The sequence below is a fragment of the Tauraco erythrolophus genome, chromosome 23 (assembly GCF_009769465.1).
Source record: "Tauraco erythrolophus isolate bTauEry1 chromosome 23, bTauEry1.pri, whole genome shotgun sequence".
Classification (NCBI taxonomy): domain Eukaryota; kingdom Metazoa; phylum Chordata; class Aves; order Musophagiformes; family Musophagidae; genus Tauraco; species Tauraco erythrolophus.
The window spans coordinates 7,123,262-7,143,711 of record NC_141487.1 but is presented as its reverse complement, the minus strand read 5'-3'; the positions used below and the strand labels follow the sequence as shown (position 1 = coordinate 7,143,711).

The following is a 20,450-nucleotide window of genomic DNA, read 5'->3' as shown; positions in this document are numbered from 1 at the left end:
GCAGGGAAGCCCGGCCAGAGGCTTTTCGGGAGTTTGGTTTCATCATCACTTGCAGGTCAAACTCGATTTTCTCCTCCATATTCGCTCTTTTCTTCTCTCCTCCTCCGCCTCCTCTGCTTTTTGGTGCCGTTCAATCTAGAGTGACAATTTGAAAACCAACCCACAAAGGAAAGACTGTGAAGGAGACATTTTAAAGAAATTACATCGTAAAGCAAAAATGAATGTGCAAATGAAAGGATGCACTTGGGGTAAAGCGTTCGATTTGTCTTTTCCGACGCTTAATTTCGTATTATTATTTGAAACTAATATTTCAAATGGCAACTAATGGGTGGTGGGTGAGGGGAATAACAGCCCCCTGGGATCCAGGAGAATAGATGTACAGATGTACACAATGCGTACACAAGTGGACATACACACACATAGAAGGTCATATGTCATAAACGTGTAAGAATGATGCGGGCGTTTATTTTCTTTCTGATTTTTCCTTCCTCTGCACATTCCCATGGTCACGCCTGCAGCTAATGCACACTAAGGAGGAAAAGATCTAAATTTAAACTCAAGTAGTTGAGTTGTTGCATGAAAACTGGTTCTTTGGAGGAGGCAAACCAAAAGATTTTTAATGGAATTTGCAGGATGACATACAGAACAGAATGATTTTGTCACTCTGTATAATACAGCAGATCTACACCTTTCAGGAGATTTTCAACTGACTTTTTTTTTCATATTTTTCCTACTCTTAAGGATGATGTTTCAATGAGCTATGTACCCACTCTGAGAATTCCTTGGTTTGCTTTTCTCTCACTAGAAAGCTGTCATCTAATTTACTAGTGAAAAAAGAACATTTTTCTATGTCTTCAGCATACATCTGTAAAAATTGCAAAAATCAGCCAAGGCAATTTGTACATTTAGAATGAGTGTGTAAATGTACATTTTACACACATATAACATGTATATGTAAATGTGTTAGTGTATTTGTGTGTCAGTATAAGTACGTCATGGCAACAAATGCTCTAAAGGGACAGACATGGCTACAAGTGGCTACTTGTTTTACTTAAAACAAGTAAAAATACAATGGCAATCCTCTGAAAGAGTCATTGCCAAAAGAACTGTATTTCTACAACAACTACCCTTGCAGCACTTGCTGACTTTCACCCATGAAAAAGTTCTTTGCTGTCAGTGGTTCTGATATGGCAAAACAGAAAAAGAGGAAGAGTATCACCAACATATTTTCTCTAAATCATTAAGCTAGTTCTCTTTCTTACTTCTCCTTCTACCACTATCCTCCTTTTTCAGCAGCTCTACAGCCGAAAACAGTAAGGTGACTGCCCACAAAATCTTCAATCCATTGTGATGGGAATATGTGTAGCTTCAGGATTTTAATAATTTTTTCTGAAGTAATCGAAGTATATTATCAGGGTTCTGATTATCCCTGGAAAAATTTAACCGTCCCATTCATTTCACTGGGCATTGCATAGGGATGTTAATCCAATTGCTGAAATCATCTTGAATGATCAAGGCTTTATAGTATAGATTTGGCTTAATAAAGTCATCACGAATGAAAGAAATATATGGGGAGTTTTCCATCACCACCATAATAGTGCCTGGGTTTAACAAAACCTCATGTTGGTTTCACAGGACTGAATTAACTACCACTTTGTGTCTGAGCTTCAGAAAAAGACATGTTCTAAGATCCATTCCCATAAAATCCTAAAATAAATGTGTAACTTCTCTCAGCTAAATAAATTACATTTGGTGAATATGGGCCTTAATTATATCCTCTATATTACACAGAAGAAGGACAAATGCTAGGGCATTCAGTCCTGTTTTCAGTTGATTCTGCATACAAATACATACTTCAGCAAAACAGGCTGTTGCATAAATATATACACACACATATCTATATGTGCACCCCCACTCAAAAATAATAATTCCTATTAGCCAAAGGGAAGAGAGGGGATAAAATAATAATGATCAACAATATATTTAATTTCCTACAATTCTAGCAGAATAGCTCAAACTCTTTACAGTCAATGACAGATTAAAATTGCTCAAGAGATAGATTAAAAAACAATTAAAATTGCTATTAAAACATCAAAACAAAACAAAATAAATAAGCTCCCCAAATCTTTCTTATCTAATCCTCTTGAAAATAATTAATGCTTTCCTTTAGCTACTGGCTTGGAACTGTCAAATATTCTTAAAAAGATGGCCCATGATAATAAATGTTTCTTAAGCCCTTTTGTCACTCTACTAAATTACTACCTCTCCTTGATCCGTAGGGCTGCAGGCACTAGCTTTTATGAAAAAACCCATCCTGGGATCTGACCTTGCAGATGGAGCTCTGACGGATCATCAGAGGCTGCATGGGATCAAACCGTGCTCCAACAGGATCGAGTTGTCAGGTCAGAGCTACAGAGCCTGGAACGAACTTTCATCTTTGCTGTCGTGCACGTAAAGCTGGAGTAGATCTGGGAAAGCGATGTAATGGTGACCAACGTGATGCCTAGGTCAGTATTTCCATGTTATCTGACCATGTCAGTCTATCGAAAGTTGATGGGCTCTGCCCACATCTGGACAATTTGGTAAGTAAATCATTTAAACAGTATTAATATCTATTAAATCATTAGTTGCTATTATTCCTCTATTAACAATTACTCATTTCTGAAGTATTTACCCTTTCTCAAGTAGCAAGCAAAGGTCATAACTTTGAAGTAATATTTTACCATAATTAAAACCAGAAATCCACATTTCAAAATCTGTCAAGAATTTTTCTTCAGGAACATATAACAGGTGTGACTTTTTCCTGATCATAGCCATCCATACTTTTGTAACTGTACATACCATACAATAATTAATTGGAGTGAATAATTTGATGGGATTGAGGAGAAATATGCTCAGTGATTTGGGCCAAATAACAAGTTTTCACAGTCCTTTATTACCTCAGGATTTTGAGAGCATATCAAAAGGACATCTTTTAAATTTATTGTGCAGTTGCACTGCATTACCTGATATTCTTAACAGATTGTTTCCTAAAGAGGACAGGTGGGTTTACTGGCAGCAAAGTAAAGATGTCATATTGTCACATATCATTTTTAGAGGCAAAATATGTACCACACGGATAATTAGTTTCACCCTCCCACGATTCCACATAAACAGCTCGTGAAAGACTGTTGTGGCAACGTCGCCAAATGTCTCTAGATATATAAATTACACACATATGCCTATTTTTATAAATTTGGGAATATCAGTAGCAATCACATGGTGGGAATATTTAGCTCGTTTCAGAGGTTGTACTGTACTTGCAGTGTACGAATGTCCCATGGCCCCAACATAAATGTGTCAGTATTTAATAAATATCAGTATAACCACAGCATTAATTTCCCTTTTACTTAAAGTGCTGACTGAGAAATCTAGTTTTTATCTGTTTCCAAATGTTCCGTAGAACATCCAGTTCCTCCCTCGGTCTGCACAGGGTTTTTTGACGATCGTGAAGCGCGGTGCAGCCAGATACTTTGCCCTCTTTTTCTTTTCTCTGTGCGAGAGGTTTGGGATGAAATCCCCTGCTTTGCCCCCGAGTCAGGCTAGTTCCAGGACTGGAGACGATTGTCTTACTCCAGATGTGTTGCTCTCAGTGGTGCACTCCCAGCTGCTGTCATCCTGGGTCATTTCTCTGTGGAGTGCTCTGACAGCAGATGCCCCTCTTCTCCTTTCTTACTACATCTGCAAGGACGACTCGTTGGTAAGATGCTTGTCAATCCTTTGCCATCGTTTGCACTCTAACGTTGATCCATATCACAGAACAGAGAAGTTGTTTTATGTAATCTGATATGAACCACACGGCAAAAGTGAAGATTCCATTATTGGCATGTCTTTCTGCCTAAAAGCTAGAAAGCTCCATATATGAGCTACTGTCACCTTGGAAACGTTCAGAAAAGAAATACCAGCCGCCTGTAGAAGCGCAGTATGTAGCCATATAGCAAACTGAACTCCCCAGTTACACTAAGTTTCGAATTGATCAGGAGGTGGTACTGAAGTAGCTTCACTGAAATGCCCCTAACTTTACCTTCACAGTAAGAAAACGGCAGGATTTTAGTTTACACAAGCTCACTCCATTACCCAGTTTCTCAGAGGTGTATCACTGGTGGTCAGTGCCTATGAAATCTAGAAGAGTAGCATCGACTAATGCCTTTTTGTACATCTCCCGGAGCTTAAATCTGGAATAGAATCACAGTCTTCAAGTTGATAGACATAAGTTGTCTGGGAGCCATAATTTAGCATCTTCAGAGGAGCTGCAGCTATATTCTCTCTTCTTGCATCTGTATGGGAGACAAAAATCCAGATTGCCTTTCCCAAACTGTTCACCTGGCACAAACCCATGACCAGTGGCCAGGAAATCAGGCAGTCCGACTTAACTGGTAGCATGCACTCTGAAATGACTGGTGCTGACTCGAAAGGGGCTGCTGTAAAACTTTAATAACAAAACATTTGATATTTCTGTGTTAAGTTGGATTAGCAATTTGAAGTTTGTTCCAGTTCAGAGTGAATACTGCGTTAACATTTCCTGCAGAACAACAATTCCTCATCATCTCCGAATGCTGCGTCTCTGGCTGCAGCCATGGTTATAATCCATTATGGTTTGCAGCAAAGTTACAAATCAGCTATTCTGGCCAGGTTTTCAGGAAACTGGGAGGTTAAACTCTTATTTATTATTAATTATTTATTATTAATTGCTAAAATTACAGTTACCATTTTTGTTGTTGTTGTTGTTATGAAAATCATCCAAACAGTTGTAAACTGGGACTGAATAAATACTCTGAATAAAAATATCACAAGAAACTGAAAATCAGTGATATTACCAGGTTTTCCTACAAGGGTTTTCTTGAGGAAAAAAAAAAAGTGCTTGGATCTTTTACATCCTGGCTAGAGGAGCGTGAGAACTGGCAGGTTCAGGGTTAACAGTTATATCTATTCTAGATCTGCAGAGAGAGCTATACAGTTAATCACTGCATATTTTTAGCCTACATCTTCTAGCTTTAATCCTGCAAATGTCTGTATGTAATTTGTTTTATGTAATAGGAATAGATGCCATAAGATCGAGATTCCACCATCTCTAGAGCTAAGAATGCCCACATATTTCTAAAGAATGAGGACCTACAGCGTACACGTAGGACAATTGGTCACTGTGAGTAAGAAATACTCTATAATGAAAGTACCAGTGGAAAGAAATACTTATATTAGCAGCATGTGTTTATGCGCATGGTGTCAAAAAAATCAGACCTTATTTCTCACAGCAACTTTAAAAAATTGCAGAAAAGTTGCTTACAGTTGAGGAACGTTTTCAATTAAACCTGAGAATGCTGTCCATCTCTACAGATCAGTGTGCATTTCAGCGTGGAGCTCCACTTAAAGAACGACGTCCCAATATTTTAATAACTGAACACTTTGAATAGCTGAATTTCTCTAGCATGTCATTTAGGCCTAGGGCCAAGAATAAGGGGATGAAAATCTGCTTTTTTGTGAATCGAATGGCACATTTCCTTAACTTTGTCAAGGTAATACATGGAATGGAATGGAATGGAATGGAATGGAATGGAATAGAATAGAATAGAATAGAATAGAATAGAATAGAATAGAATAGAATAGAATAGAACAGGACACCTAGTTGATTACCAATTAAGAGGTAACATCTGGTAACTGAATGCACGGCAGCAAACACACAGGTTTGGAAGATTCCTATGAAGAACAAAGAATTCCAACTTAGACAATTCCAATTTTGTGAATACAGACATTTAGCTTTACTATGTAAATTACTGAACTATCATCGAAATACTTTTTCATTCAGTGTTTTTGTGCATTCTTGTAATGATTATTACAGTGTTACGAGGAACCTCAAAAGCTGCAGTGTCTGCTGAGGCCAGGGAAGCATTTAGAGTGCAGCATGATCAGTACATATGATTTTTGCAGTAATAACCTTTAATTAGTAACTAATGGTGAAATCCTATTGTCAGAACAGAACAGGCTTATTTCTGAAAAGACATTTAAGACAGCTTCATTCTGGATTGAAACTCAGAAATCTTCAGTGTACTCCAACCTGAAACCTATATGACTCCTGCATTGCAGAAAGTCACGTGAATTCAATAAAAAAGATATTTTTTTTCATCCTAATGCCACCAACTTCCTTAAAATTTACAAATGTATGCAGAACAGGTACTAAGCTGGAAGTTCACGAAAATGTCTCTGGTTCCAGTTACCTGAACTAACCTGAACTAGATGCCCAAGACAATTGGGCAAGTGCCATGAGTGTCACCTGTGTGATTATTCACCTGGGTGCCATGGAAGCGCAAACGCCACCGTGTTTTTAAAGCGTTGCTCCTCCTTTTGTGCCTTAGAGAACGTGCCGAAAGCCCCAAAAACGCACAAAAAAAATCTTGTTAATCAGAACTAGACACTGCGGTTCATAGCTGCTCACATTTCAGCTACTAAAAATAAAATAATCGTCAAGCAGCACAAAAAAAAACCCCTTTGATAACGGCTCGGCGGGTTCGGATCTCCCTGCGCGGCCCCTCTGCGCGCTCGCGTGGTTCGCGCCGTTGCCATGGCAGCGGGCCGCGCGCCGCCGGGCGCACCGCGGGGCCGGGCGGCGGTGAGGCGGCTGCAGGCCGGGCCGGGCCGGGCCGGGCGGGGGGCGGCCCGGCCCGGCCCGGCTGCCCCGCCGCGCTCCGCCCGGCCCCGCGGGAGCGGGGGGGAGAGAGGGGAACACCCGCGCGGGGAGCAGCGCCACGGGCCGCCGGGCTGGCCCCGGCCCCGGCGCGCTGGGCGGGCTGACCCTCGGGCCGGCTCGCGGTGCGGGAGGTTTTGCCGGTTCGCCCCGCGGTGCCCGGGGCGGTTGTGCGGGGCGGGCCGTGCCGTGAACCCGGGGCCGAGATGGCGCTGGGGCAGCGCGGTGCCGGCGCCGTCTGTGCTCGGCAGTGGCGCGGACCGGGCAGCAGCGCGGCGCTCGCCGCCTGCCTTGGGATTTCCTGCTCCAAGGCCTTTCCGCCTGGTACCGTACGGCGGCTGTGGGCGGATTTGCCCAAAGCTCTGTCTCCTTGAAGCCGAGTTGGCTTGTTGGCGGTGCAGTGGCTGAGCACAAAGAATTTGGGCTACTGGTTGTGCGCTGGCAGCTCCAACTGTGTTTGTGTCACTCGTTCGTGCCACTAACATCCTTCAGTCGACGGTAGCACAGTGTAGGAATTCTGTCTTGGTTTTAAGGTGGTTCTTATCACCGAGTTAATCTATTTGGTGCTTCAAATTCCATGGCGTGTTTTCTCTGTTCCTCACTTAGAGAAAATAGATGCTCTCTCCTAGCTTATGTTTTTGAGTTCTGCGAAAGGATTTGTATAAATGCACTCAAAGCTGAGCCATCGCCTTCTTTAAAATCAATAACGTATACCAGTCGCTGGATGTGTACGGTCTGGATGAAATGCTCAGCCATAGGGCAATAGCTCGTTCTAGGTGACATATAGAATTCATTGAGTTCTAATAAATTGCGTCAACATCTGAGAACAGTTTACTTAACATGGGAGAAGTGCATAAGACACGCAAGCAAGTAGTGTTGGAGTTGTTCCCTAATCATTCTGGGTAGGTACAGCGGTTGCCTAAGTGGATAAAACACATTTGGAAGGTTTGTTTTGTTATTGAACTGATTGTTATTTAAAAAAAAAATTGGCAGTGTCCTTTCTGTAAGAGATTTATTAAAGTTGATACTCAAAATGTGTGACGAGTACCAAAGTGTGTGTTTGTATGCAGTTATTTCACATGCATTGAGTATTTACTGAATGCTATTAATTAATCTCAAGATACAGTCACCCCAATTGCAAGTCCTTGGAGATTAGATGTGTAAAACGTGCTCTCCTCTTTTTTAGCCTGGTCGGTTTGAGAGAACTACTAGTATGGAAGATAATGAGATCAGTTATAGTAGTGCAGAAGAGCAAAAATCTCTTCTACAATTTTTGGGAGAGGAAGAAAAAGAAGACCAAGATGGTCAGTTCTCTAATGTGAAAGAACACTGGGAAGGTGAAAATTATGATGTTTTTTATAACTTACAAAAAACTAACATTGATGTGTCTTCTGATTTAGTAGATGGGAACAGTATGGTTCTAGGGTAGAATGATATTCCAGGTAAATATGATGATTCCAACAGGTGTTACACTACAAGAGCTGTAACTGCAGTAGACATTACACTACCACAGCTCTAACTAATCCTAATCTAACCCATTATTTCTACAGCAGTAAATTACCTACTTTTTACCTCTGTAATCCGTTTCAATTCAGAGGTGTTGATGGCAAAAATCTAGTATTTGACTGTGTAGACTTGATTAAGTTGCTTATACACTGGTGTTTAGTGCCACTCGAAGTGCATCAGACTCCAGAATGGCACAGGTCTTCCACAGATTCGACTTTGTGAAGATGTTGGATACCCTGAGCCATCTAAACTGGCACTAGGTACTTCTTGATAGGCAGCCACTTTCCCTAATTGTGTACAAAAGTATATTTCAGTATATGATGTGAGGCAACATATGTCCTGTTTTACAGATTATCATGTATGGTGTATGCTGAATACTGCTCTTTATGTTGAAAAGAGTTCTTAGGCTATTCTTTTCCCATTGCCATTTTCTTGATTGCTTAAATACTTAACAAAAATTTTGTATCTTCACACTACAGTAGGAGAAGGTAGTGTAAGATACATGTATTAGACTGTCAATCTGTTAGCCTCCTCCCCTGCCCAATTTTTGTTTGTTTTTTTTTTTTTCCACATACATCAGATTGTTGGTGACACTTCCATAACATAGGCAGAGAGCACTTTCCTGTTTTGGTTTGCAGGTGTACAGGTAGTCCTGTAAACTTGCCATGTGATTATTTTTTTATATCTATGCTGCAGTAATGCTATAAAGTGTCATGTCTGATTCTCTGTGTTTTAACTTGACACCAAGTGTACTAGAGCTTTGCATCTTAAAGTTCAAAGTCTCTTTATTAAACTGTTGTTTTAATATCTGTTAGAATGCAAGCTTGAAAAAGAGTTGGCTGGTGGTGGCAGCGAGATGGGAAACAAGGACACTTCTGGAGGAGCTGGAGACAAATCTGATTCTAACACGTAAATAACTTGTTTTGTTATCAGTTCTAACAGTAATTTCCTTTATAGTGTTAACTTACCTTTTCGTGAGAAGGCTTGGTTAATTCAGCTATGCCTTTTTTTGTCAGATTAGTCCTAGGCAATATAGACCTTCCCACCTTATTCCACCAATATAGATCTTATTTAAAAACAAATTAAATTGATTACTACTGTTAAAACAATGAGCTGAGTACATAAAGACAGACTCTGGACACGTGTTAATCTGAAGCCATTGTAGGTTGTACATATAACACAATAATTGCCCCACATTGAGGTGGGCTGATTGGCTCGACTCAGAGGAGTGTTACACTAACCGATTTACGCTTCTTCGGAAACCCAGCCAGCTCTTTGTACTAATATGGAATGTGATGTTCGTATCCCTCTGTACTTGTAGAACTTCAGGAGCTTTCAGAAAAAGAGAAGTTAATCTGCTCAAGAATATCAGTGTTGGATTGTAGGTTTTTTTCATACCACTGTGTAAAGTCAATTAGCACAGAATTGGCACGATGATAGATTAGTACTACATTGATTTTACAAGTTGGTGGTACAGCAGATTTATTCCTGAAGAAATAAATTTACATGTGACAGAGGTCATGCATGAAAAGGAATTTGGTGGCTTGAATGTGGCCTGAAGTAGTGGCTGCTCTCTTCACAAAGATCAAAGCAGTTTGGCTTACTGTGACAAGACTGTTAATCTCTGCCCTGGAGTGACCTGGCATAAGGTTATAAGGCATGATGAATAGCTCAAATAGTGTTTATTAATATAGGTATGTGGGAAGTTGCATAGTGCATATGCCTACTGCCAGTAAATGTTAACAGCAGTACTGTTATCAACAGAGAAACTCAAAATACACCAAAATGATTTTAAAAAAACCAACAAATCCAAACCTCTACACATCTTCTTGCTGTATGTTTAAGCAGACCAAAATGATAAGAGAGATTAGCTCACCCCACAAACTGATAGGCTATATATAATATGTTTTAACTAGTTTAGAATGTTTCCTTTAAATTTTAAACTGTTGTTCAGGAGAACTAGAGTTTTCAAACCCTAGGTATTTCAAAACAAAGACATGTAATTAATGCATTAAATGGGGGTATAAATGTTCACTATTAGATATCCAAGTCTAAAAATCTTGGCCTAAGTGCATGGATGTAAACTTCTTGTACAGATTTTGTTCGTTTTTTTGTTATTTACACTGGTCATGTTTGTAACAGTTCTGCTGGAGCGAGAGTAAAACGGCAAACAATTAACCCACGAATGCCTAAGTGGATGACGTACAAACTTCACGCAACTTTTCAGTTCCTCACTATGTTTTCATTGTTAATTGTGTGTTTCAATTTGAAGGGGAAGTTTGGAATGCTGTTTGGGTGACATTAATAATATTCAGGCTATGAAGTCTACAGATAGAATTTGCAAATTAACCTTACGGAAGAATCTGAAAGAGCTCAATGACATAGCCAAAGAAAAGGAATTTGTGGTCCAAAAAGCCAGGTTAGTGTTTAAGTAAGCATAATCCATCAGCATAAATCACTATCAAATACTGGGATACTCTATCTGTTATAAATATGAGAGTTTACAGAATTTTTTAACGAAAGTTACGTGATGCAAACACTTGTTTAATAAAATGCATATTCAATATGTCCCCAAATCCTTGTAAAGAGTTAAGAATCAAGGATAAAAATTAATTACAGGCTTGAAAAAATGAAACGCAATAATGGATGCTAAAGAAGAGGTGTTTGGTCTGGGAGAATTAGATGCTAATTCCTCTCAGTGATGTCTGCACAATCCTGCTGGTTCAACAATCAGTTGGAAACATCAAATGGGAAATTCATTGTAAACATTTTCTTGCCTGTGGTGGAAGTGGTACATCAGAACTGGCGAGGTTACTCACATGCTTTAAGATAAGCACCTGCTGTGAGTGTTTTGCTGTGTTAAGGTCACAAAGGGGTTCTTTAGCAGCAAATATATCTGAAGATATATTCATGAATATGATGAAGATATTACTAATGTAAAAAGGTGCCAGTAATACTGTTGTCATTTTTTGTAATATCTGAACTCTAGATGAAGTCAGAATAAACTCTTGTTACGTTTTTCTGTATTTTTGGATAAAATGTTTGAAATTAACAAGCACTTCTGAAGAACCCCGTAGTAAGGTCTTAAAAGAAAAAGTGGGATGGTAGTGGGGAGATGTGAGGTTGAAGGAATCCTAGCTGCAAATCTTGCCCCCAAAAGGAAGAGTTTCATGGGAAAGAGTAAAGAAATTACAAAATATAAACAATCTGTTTGTTTCTTGCAGAGACAAGCTGAGTAGTTGTCAGCTGCGGATCAAGATGCTAGCAAAGCAGCTGGAGTGTGTAGACGTTGAAATAGAGAAAGAGAAGGAGGCTGGCAATGTGTAGGTAGAGAGTGTTTCTGGGTGCCAAAGATTGCAGGCATCCACTGTGTTTATCTGTGTGTAATTAATGGGGTCAACTTTCCTGATTTCATCTTTTCATGTTGTTGAATAGTCGATAGAATTTTTCAGCACATACGTTAAAGATGGTACTAGATCAGTGATGAAACCTGTTGCCATTCTCACGTTAAGGTGTAGTGGCATTAGCTTGGAAGGCTGCTGTGATACAAGGGTGTTGCACTCTCAGCTAGTGAGCAGAGCAGTGCAGTCACTCCTGTGCTCGTGAGCACTAACATTGCAGTCGCTTTCCAGCTCATGTATTTCCAGCAATAATTCCTCCTTTTGAAATACAGAATAATGGTGTATTGGCCTGGAAATCGTTGATCTCTGTGCTTTCTGGTCTAGAGGTAATATTCCGTTAGGTAAATCAGTGCAGAAAGAGGTGGAAGCTTAGGAATGGGTAAGAAAGAGGCATATGTTTTCAAATGTAACAACAGGTTATTAAATCAGCCCACTACTGTCACTGGTGCTTACCAGGTCTCAATCCCTTCTATCCAGTATGATGAACCAACACCAATGTGCAATGGCAGTTTTAGAGCTCACAGGTTTGCTTCTGGTCGCTATTACAGTCAGGATTTATATAGATATGCCATTTCTTTGTTTTGTTTTATGTTGTGAAGTGCACGAATGCCTTTCAAGAGTAGTTCTGCACACAGGAGCTCTTCTGAAGCACTTTCCTTGTAACGTGGGAGGCAATTTACTGTACTCTTCACATTTGGTTTAAATAGAAAGAAGTGGGTGGCTTGTGTACCAGGAACCAGTGTATTGTGAACAAACTTCGCAGCTGCATTCTGTGACCTGTGTTAATCTGCTAGTTATTATGTCGATGAATGATAGAATGATAAAGGTAGGTTAAGTGCCAAAATAGAGTAGCTGCTTAACAAAAATGGTTAGTTGAATGCTAATGAGATTCCTGTGATGGGTGCTAGTACTCCCTGTGCAGGATCTCACAGACAGTCTGAGTAACAAAACCCAACAAAGACAGGAAAGCATTGTAGACGTTTCTATGCTCATGATGTGTCAAATTGTGAGATCAAGATATGCAGAAAAATAGCAATTCTCACAATCTATTGTATTTAACAAGTGAATAGTGGAGTAAGACGACTTGGTACGTTTCTGGCTAATGAAGCTCGAAGGCATCATGCTTTAGGAGTAATGCAAGTGCTAGTTACCATTAGCGTTACTGACACCCAGTGCAAAAATTTTGGAGTCAGAGTAGTAACTGCAGGTAGAAGATCCTTTTCCAATTTTCATTTGGAGGAAGGGACTTTATGTTGAATATAGTCAGTCCACTGCCTGTTGATCCTGTGGTGTACTGTCTGCTAGTTTTCCTGGGTAGAGAAGACCAAGGAAAATAAACAACTGTGTGGCAATGCTGCCATTGTAAGCAAAGTACGTGGAATATCGTAATGCTGTTTTAAAAGCAAAATCAGTCCAGGTCCTCTAGGATCACCAAAACTTATTTTCATGGATAATACTACTTTTATCAGCTTGAGAAATAGATAGTTGTGTTAAGCCACTGGTCAGTGCTTTTGAAAGGAATACTCCTCTGTAAATTTCAACGAATGTGTAATAGTTTCAAGAAAACTGTGCCTTTGAATGAAGAATGGACACTTAGAAGGCTAAATAAGAGACTACATAAATTAGTGGAATTCTAATACATAAATCTCAGCCTCAAAGCTATTTTTTATTGTTGCTGATCTTGCCGGGAGGGGGGGAGGAGAGGGGTTTTTTTTAACCTTTATTTCTTTCTGATTCTATCTTTTTAATGTTAACAGTGCAGCCTTGTGCCGCCTTCAGGCAATGCACAGACGACTGTGCACTGAACTGGAGAAAGAGAAGGATTTTGAATGGAAAATTGCTTTGACACTAAAAGAAAACATGTAAGTGAGAGAATGAAAAAACAGTGTGATGGGAGTCAAGGGGGCCTACAGGAAAGCTGGAGAGGGACTTTTTACAAGAGTGTGTAGTGACAGGACAGGGGGCAATGGCTTTAAAGTGAAAGAGGGGAGATTTAGATTGGATCTAAGGAAGAAATTCTTCCCTCTGAGGGTGGTGAGGCACTGGAACAGGTTGCCCAGAGAAGCTGTGGATGCCTCATCCCTGGAAGTGTTCAAGGCCAGGTTGGATGAGGCTTTGAGCAACCTGGTGTAGTGGAGGGTGTCCCTGCCCATGGCAGGGGGGTTGGAGCTGGATGATCTTTGAGGTCCCTTCCAACCCAAACCATTCTATGATTCTGTTATGTTCTTCATATGCATAAATGAAGTTTTGATTTTATCTGGAGTTGTGCAGACATTGTGGACCTGAACAGGTCTCATTTTAAATGGAAAATAAGCTGGACTAAAGTAGACCTGTTTGTGACACCGGTCTCTGAAGGAGCAGAAATATTTCTGATTTATGCCTCTTAATGTTTTTTATGGGGCATAAAGGAAAAGGCTGAAATTGAGAGTGATGGAGACATTGTAGTAGTACTGTGTGTTTTTCTGCTAAGATAATATTATTTCTTGTAATCCATTGTTCACACATAGTAAATTATTTATAAGACAGAATAAAACTGTCTTTTGCAGAAGGCAATAGGCGAGTGTGTTTCTATTTTGGCACCAGAGGTACAACTACTAATGCCACCACATCAAAGGAGTAACACAAGCATGAGCTTGTAGCTGTTACTAACCAGAACAGAGTATGTTGTGCTGCAGTGTTGTATAATAGCTTTAAAATGCTTGACTTGTTTATTGTGTGATTAACAATAACTGTGTTCATCTGTTTATATGTGTCCCTATCATATCTAAATTCCTTCACCAAAACATAGAAGAAAAAAGCTATGGCCTGTCCCTGAAGTTATTTACTGTTGAAGAAAAAGTTGGTTTTTCTAAATTTTCTTGGTTTTCATGTTGTGAGTTTGCGAGTTTCTTGTTTTCTAAATTTCTTGTTTTTCAAATGTGAATTTGAGAATCAGAACCTTGAGCTTTATTTTTTTTACCTTTTTTTTGACCAATATTTTTGATGTCTTTAAAATGAGATATGCTATTAGATATGAGCGTTAATCTGAAAGGTACAACACCTGTGTCAGTAACAGGGTATGATTTACAACATAATTAAGAAAATAAAATTAACCATGGCTAGATTTTAATTTTCGTTATAAAGCTTTACCTACTCAATAGCCTTAAGTAAGTGGAAGACTGTCGGTATTTCAGTGAAAACACTTTGTTTTAAAGGCTTGAGATGTGGCAGATAGAAACCGAGCAGGGAAAATATGAAATCCTCTGGGAACAACTGAGAAAAGAGGAGGAGGAGCTGGAGATGCAATACCAAGAACGAGCCCAAGTGCGGATTTGGAAGGAAAAACTAGCAGCACTGCAAGCAGAAGAAAATCAGCGATCTAGAGAAAAGTAAGCACCTATAAGTCAGGCTCTGCTTCTTTCTCTGAATTATTTTTAGCCAATTCACTATTTCAGGCATTGAGAAGATTAGCTAATTCCAATATCAGTGGTATTGTGTTTCTTAGCTGGGTGTTGCTTCAGGAATATTTTATGAGGAAATGGAATTAAAATAAGAATTGCCCACAGTCTTGCAGTTATGCAAGTAAAGATTTCTGATATATGCAAATAAACTTGCCAAAGACAAGAACTGTGAATGCTCTTTGTCTAAGGAAATCAAGTTTATTTGATCAGACTAATTACGTGTGTCTGTATTGCTGTTGGCCACCAGGACCTTCTGAATTTATGATCAAGTTCCTTGAGATTTCTTGGAGAGAAAGAGAACACCTGTTTATCAATTTGTCAGTAGGTTTTGTGAAAACAAGAGACTATACGGGGCCAGGCATGACTAATGTCCTCGTTTCAGCACATAATAAATTCCCTGACCCCACCCTTCGATGTCATTGTGTTGGAATCAAGGTTTCCTTAGTCCTTCTGCAACTGTTGGTTGGTCTGTGTTTTGTAGAAAAGAAGAGGAAGCCCAGAAAGAATGTGAAGAAAGGCATAAAAAGATACTCGCAGATGCCAAAAAGAACCATGAAAAAGCAGTATGCTTCCTGAGAAAAAGCATGGCAAGGTTATTGTTCACTCCTTTTCTGTCATTGTACCTTCTCTGGTGTACAATACTTTATCCTTTAGTCTTTGAAAGACAATAATTTTTTGCTAGTTGTGTCTTCTCTTGCACTGGGGATTCTTCTGCCATAGCACCAATGCTGTGAAGCATTCCAACCTTACATGGCACAAAAGGACTTGCAAAGAAGAAAATCCACTTACTGTCCCAGAGTCCCTGTAGCTGAAGGCACTGTCTTTTTGATGACATACATCCACTGACTACTTGTGGGCATTAATAATGATTTGAAACATTTTGTATGGGTGTATGTCACTGAGTGAAGTAGTGTAACTAAATTCCAGGTTTGACACTTGCACTCTGCAGTTCTACATTCCCTCTGAAATGTGGTAAAAAAGCTTTCTTGCTGGTATGAAAGACTTTGCATTCTTTACCACTTTATGACTGGTAAAATTGGTTGACGGGACGTTGCTTTGTGCTTCTGTTCTTGCCTGGTTGGTGGTAAATGAAATGTTCTCTTCATAGGTTTATGTTTGTGTAAGTACTGGCGTGCTGAATTATTTTGCTACTAAAGAAACTGTGAATATTTGTTACTTGTATATTAGAACTTAATTGAAAAAATGATTGAAATAATTATAATGTTTCTGTGTTGGTTTATTTTTTATTAGATGGCATGTGCAAACTTGTAATAATTAAGAGAAACAAACAAACAAATTTTTTTTTTTTCTCCTGAGTAATGTATCAAATTTATCTATGCCACTGGTATTTTTTTAGTTTATCATTATATTAGCTGGAGCACTCTCAGGCTTGATTCATGCCCACATATTTCTATCTTTTAGAGTTTCTAGGGTTTATTTTTAGTGTAGGTACAAGCGGTTGACTAGTATGAAGTTCACTATGCAATTGTTTAGGTATTGGTTATATAAGCAACACCTGAATTCTTACTTTATTTTAGCAACTGAAATATGTAATAATGTGTAACACATTCTTCATATTCAAAATTTTTTAAAAAGAAGTTGTTGAGCAAACTAGTTGAAAATCAGTGGGCACTTGTAATTTGAGTGGTACTGCCTGTAGGAAGTCGTCCAGCTGTTGTACTTTACCCACACCCAGTAGCACAGTAAAACAGGCTCACGGGAGGAATGTCTGGTGACATGGACAATTCCTACTTGTCAGGTTAAACATTCTAATACTAAAAGCTTCCCAGGATCTGAGCCTGAAAGATTTTGCTTTGCTTACAGAATTCATGAAAAAAATGCAAAGGAAGAAGCGAAAACTCAGGAGCATATGGAGAGACGGATACAAGCTGTGCTTTCCCTGAAGAACAGCATCACTTCCAATAGGGTACTGCTGCCGTGGCTTAGATGGGGAAGGAGGAAATGGACTCGTTAGGCTGCTAGGCTTAATGAAAGTAATTTCAGTTCTCGTTGCAGAATTGTTGTGTGGTGCTGACATGACCAGCCACATCTCTTTTGAAACTGGGGAGAATTTAACTATGGGAGTCACGATGTTGGATTTGTATGGGTGGGTTTTGACACTTCCACTTCAGGAGCTTGTTTTGTCAGCAGTCTAGTTGCTCTGGGAGGGGAGCTCCCTTGAAAATACTGCGTACTACAGAGAAGTTCTCTGAACACTCAGCCAGAGGTATTTCCAGTTATTTGGATCCCAGTGCAGAAATACCTCATATGGAAAAAACATATGGAAGAAAAACAGTTACTTAAGAGTTTAAAGAATGTAAATGGAGAATTTCTGAGCTATGCTACTTTGCTCTTCTATTTAGGTTCTGTAGAATCTGAAGGAATTGTCTTAATACTGATTTGATTAGAACGGTATCTTTTCACATCGCTTCACTGAACAGCGTTTCGAGTGCGGGCTGGGAGGGTAAAGAACAGCCCTGGCCTAGTCAGAGCTTTCTGCATCTCAGCACGCCGTGACTACTCTGTACATAGAACCAGTAGGTTCTACTTCAGAGAAATCTACCACAAATTTATACTTAGATAAGGGGACCAACACTAAATTATCTGGTTTATATTCTGCAATATGTGAATCAAATATGTCACTCTGGTTTGTATGACTTCATAGGCAAAACTCCAGACTCTCCAGGTTAGGAACAAAGCAATGGCCTTTGAGGCAAAGAGACAGGAGATGAAAATGAGAGAAGCTATCCTGGCAGAAGGAGGCAATGTTGCCAAGGAATTTTTTCTCCATAAACGACTGCTAGAGCGTGAAAAAGAGAAACAGTAAGTATTCATGTCTATATCAAACTTTCAGCTGCTTACTGATGCTCGTGCAGGAATATGTTGGAGCTCTTAATCAGGTTCTGAAGAGGTAACATCTACGATGCTATCTCAAGGGAGTGAGCTCATTCTTATACTCTTTATGTGGGGTATTTGTATAGTCTGGTTTAGGTGACTTCAACTTGTAGCTTAGGTGTGTTATTCAGAGAACCAAAGTTAGGAGCCCCTGTTCCATAAGTAGAGCAAAGAAGATAAACTGCTCCAGGAGGGAAACTCGGTGAACCTAAACTGTATGCCTGAAGTAGCTGTACTTCTGCATTTCCTGAGCAGTGTCTCCATAAAAATCAAATGGCTTTCTCAGGCTTTTAGAGGCAGGCTCTGGAAGATTGCGCTGCAGTAAGGTCAGAAGCAAGGTACTCTCCTCTGTGCTTTTTTTCATGGGGATTACTGCTCTGCCTTTGTAGCGAGGTTGATAGGAATGTGCCTGTATCTCATCTGCTCCAGTGGGAAGCTTAATTAGTGTTTTTAACCAGTTATGAAGATGGATTTGAGCTAAGATACCAAACAGAAGGTGGCTGAGGTGTATGTTCCTGCATGCTGGCTCTGCTACAAGGGCAGTAAGCTGTAGCAAATGTTACAGGTTTACTAAGTAAAAGTTCAATAAGTCCTAAGTTTTGATTAAATAAAGCTTCAGTCTGGACAGCTGTGTAACACCACTTCTGCTATCCCTAAATATGTTTTAAAAATCTTGTTAATAAAATAACCATATCAGTTTGTAGAAATACCCAACTCTCTCACCTTGCTTGCTTTCTCCCTTTCACTGTTCCTCTGCAGGCCAAGGGAGGTCACAGTTTGTTAATGTTAGCTGTGTCCTGTTTCTCACAGCAGTTCTTTTCTAATTTCAGCTGCCATCCTGCTAATCTGCTGAAGAACTGCTTAGTTATTTCTCCCGGGGCTCTGCGTTTCTCTTTTTCTGTGAAGGGATATTCTCAGTTTTCTCTGAGTATATTTCAGCCTGAATATATATTTCTGAATTATCTTCACAAGAAAAGAACTCTGTAGTCATTAAAGCCATTATGTCATTAATTTGTATATCATCTCTAAAAAGATTGATGAAGACAAGAGCTGATTGTAGGAACAGACGATGGCTTTATACTTAGGGCAGATAGCACTGGGAGTCAGTGGACCATTCCTATGTTTTTGTAACCATGATTAACCTCTTTGTACCATGGTTTTCCAAAAATACGTTACAAATACCGTGTCATTTATCTGCTGCAATGGGGCATCACAAGGCTAAATTCAGACATTAAAGTGCTTCAGTAGGCAGTAGCCTGTATTTAAATGAGGTGATATTTTCTCTGCTTCTATTTAGAATCAGTAATTATTTATATGGATTAGCTGAAGAGACGAAAGTCTATACTAGAAGTGATCATTAGCGTGGATAAAATTTGTTGTAGAAAATTGTATATTGAACTGCTGGTATTAAAACTGAGATTAAATTATCTGCTGTCACTTTTGTCACACTACCCAGTGTGTCATGGAATTTGTAGTCATACATAGCTTTGAATTCATCTCTTCCAAGTTCAGTACTTACGTCCTTACCGTTAACCATTCCTCCTCTCTTTATTAAAACCACTGGATTTCAGATAGGCAGTTTTCTCTAAATAGCTGGCTAGGTTAGGAAAATTATTTAAAAACTTTGTTTTTCAGTAGTGATGACTGAATGCTTTGTCAACTCCTCAGCTTCTAAAACCCTGTAATTGAGTATATTTAGCCTCCAAAAATGTATAAATAGCCTCTGAATCACCTAGTGTCTTGACACAAATTACCACTGTGCCCGATGTAAAGACTTGCTATTTAGCTTAAAGGCTCAAAAGAAACGGGGCTGTAGTTAATACTATTAGTAAACAACCATGGCTGTTTTAATGTTTCTTGCAACATCGTATTACAGAGCTTCTAGAGAACAGCAAAAATCAAGAAAAATTGAGATTGTATCTCAAATTTTGCAAGAAAAAGCTTCTATTCACAAGCAGAAAAAAGTGCAGTCCCGTACTAAGGCAATGAAGGGTGGTGGTAAACTTGAGGATTCTGTACTGCGGAGAATGAAAACATGGCAATACCTTGAGAAGACTTGCAAACATGCAGCTGGAGCAAAATCACAGGTAAACAAAGGCCAAAGAATGAACTGCCTTTAGATTTATTTTTTCTCAAATGTGCAGGGCAGTGAGTAGCACAGGCTACAGCCAAATGCCAGACAGTACAGAACAAGTGGAGAGTAATTTCTCCATTAGGTCTCTTAATGACTGTTAGTCTCCCTTTCCTTGATTGTTGATGCTTGTATGAATAAAGACATTATCCTGCTTGGTGTGGGGGATTTTTTAAGGGCATTTGTAAGAAGAGGTGAGTTTTCAGACACATGAATTGCAGCAGACCTCAAAAGCCATACAAAGTACCCTCACTTCCTGTTTAATTACCTTCACCCATGAGCAAGGATTCAGATCAGTTTATCAGCACATGAGATTAGAAAGGAGACAGTGATTCTCTCTAGACATAAGCTTCCTGGAT

The 20,450-nt window shown here is 39.4% G+C and overlaps 1 protein-coding gene across 2 annotated transcripts in view; it reads left to right on the top strand.

Moving 5' to 3' along the window:
* Positions 1-7,931: 7,931 nt before the first annotated feature.
* CFAP74 (cilia and flagella associated protein 74) overlaps positions 7,932-20,450 on the top strand; it is a 46,007-nt gene continuing 33,488 nt past the window's right edge. Inside the window, exons 1-10 of one of the 2 annotated variants that reach the window (XM_086625688.1) lie at positions 7,932-8,055; positions 9,040-9,133; positions 10,497-10,643; positions 11,449-11,547; positions 13,383-13,487; positions 14,820-14,993; positions 15,547-15,657; positions 16,890-16,992; positions 17,731-17,888; positions 19,837-20,047. In XM_086625688.1, coding sequence (XP_086481814.1) covers positions 7,932-8,055; positions 9,040-9,133; positions 10,497-10,643; positions 11,449-11,547; positions 13,383-13,487; positions 14,820-14,993; positions 15,547-15,657; positions 16,890-16,992; positions 17,731-17,888; positions 19,837-20,047 — 1,326 coding nt within the window. Of the gene's footprint in view, positions 8,070-9,039; positions 9,134-10,496; positions 10,644-11,448; positions 11,548-13,382; positions 13,488-14,819; positions 14,994-15,546; positions 15,658-16,889; positions 16,993-17,730; positions 17,889-19,836; positions 20,048-20,450 lie in introns of both variants that reach the window. The other variant, XM_086625687.1, reaches the window with a different exon arrangement.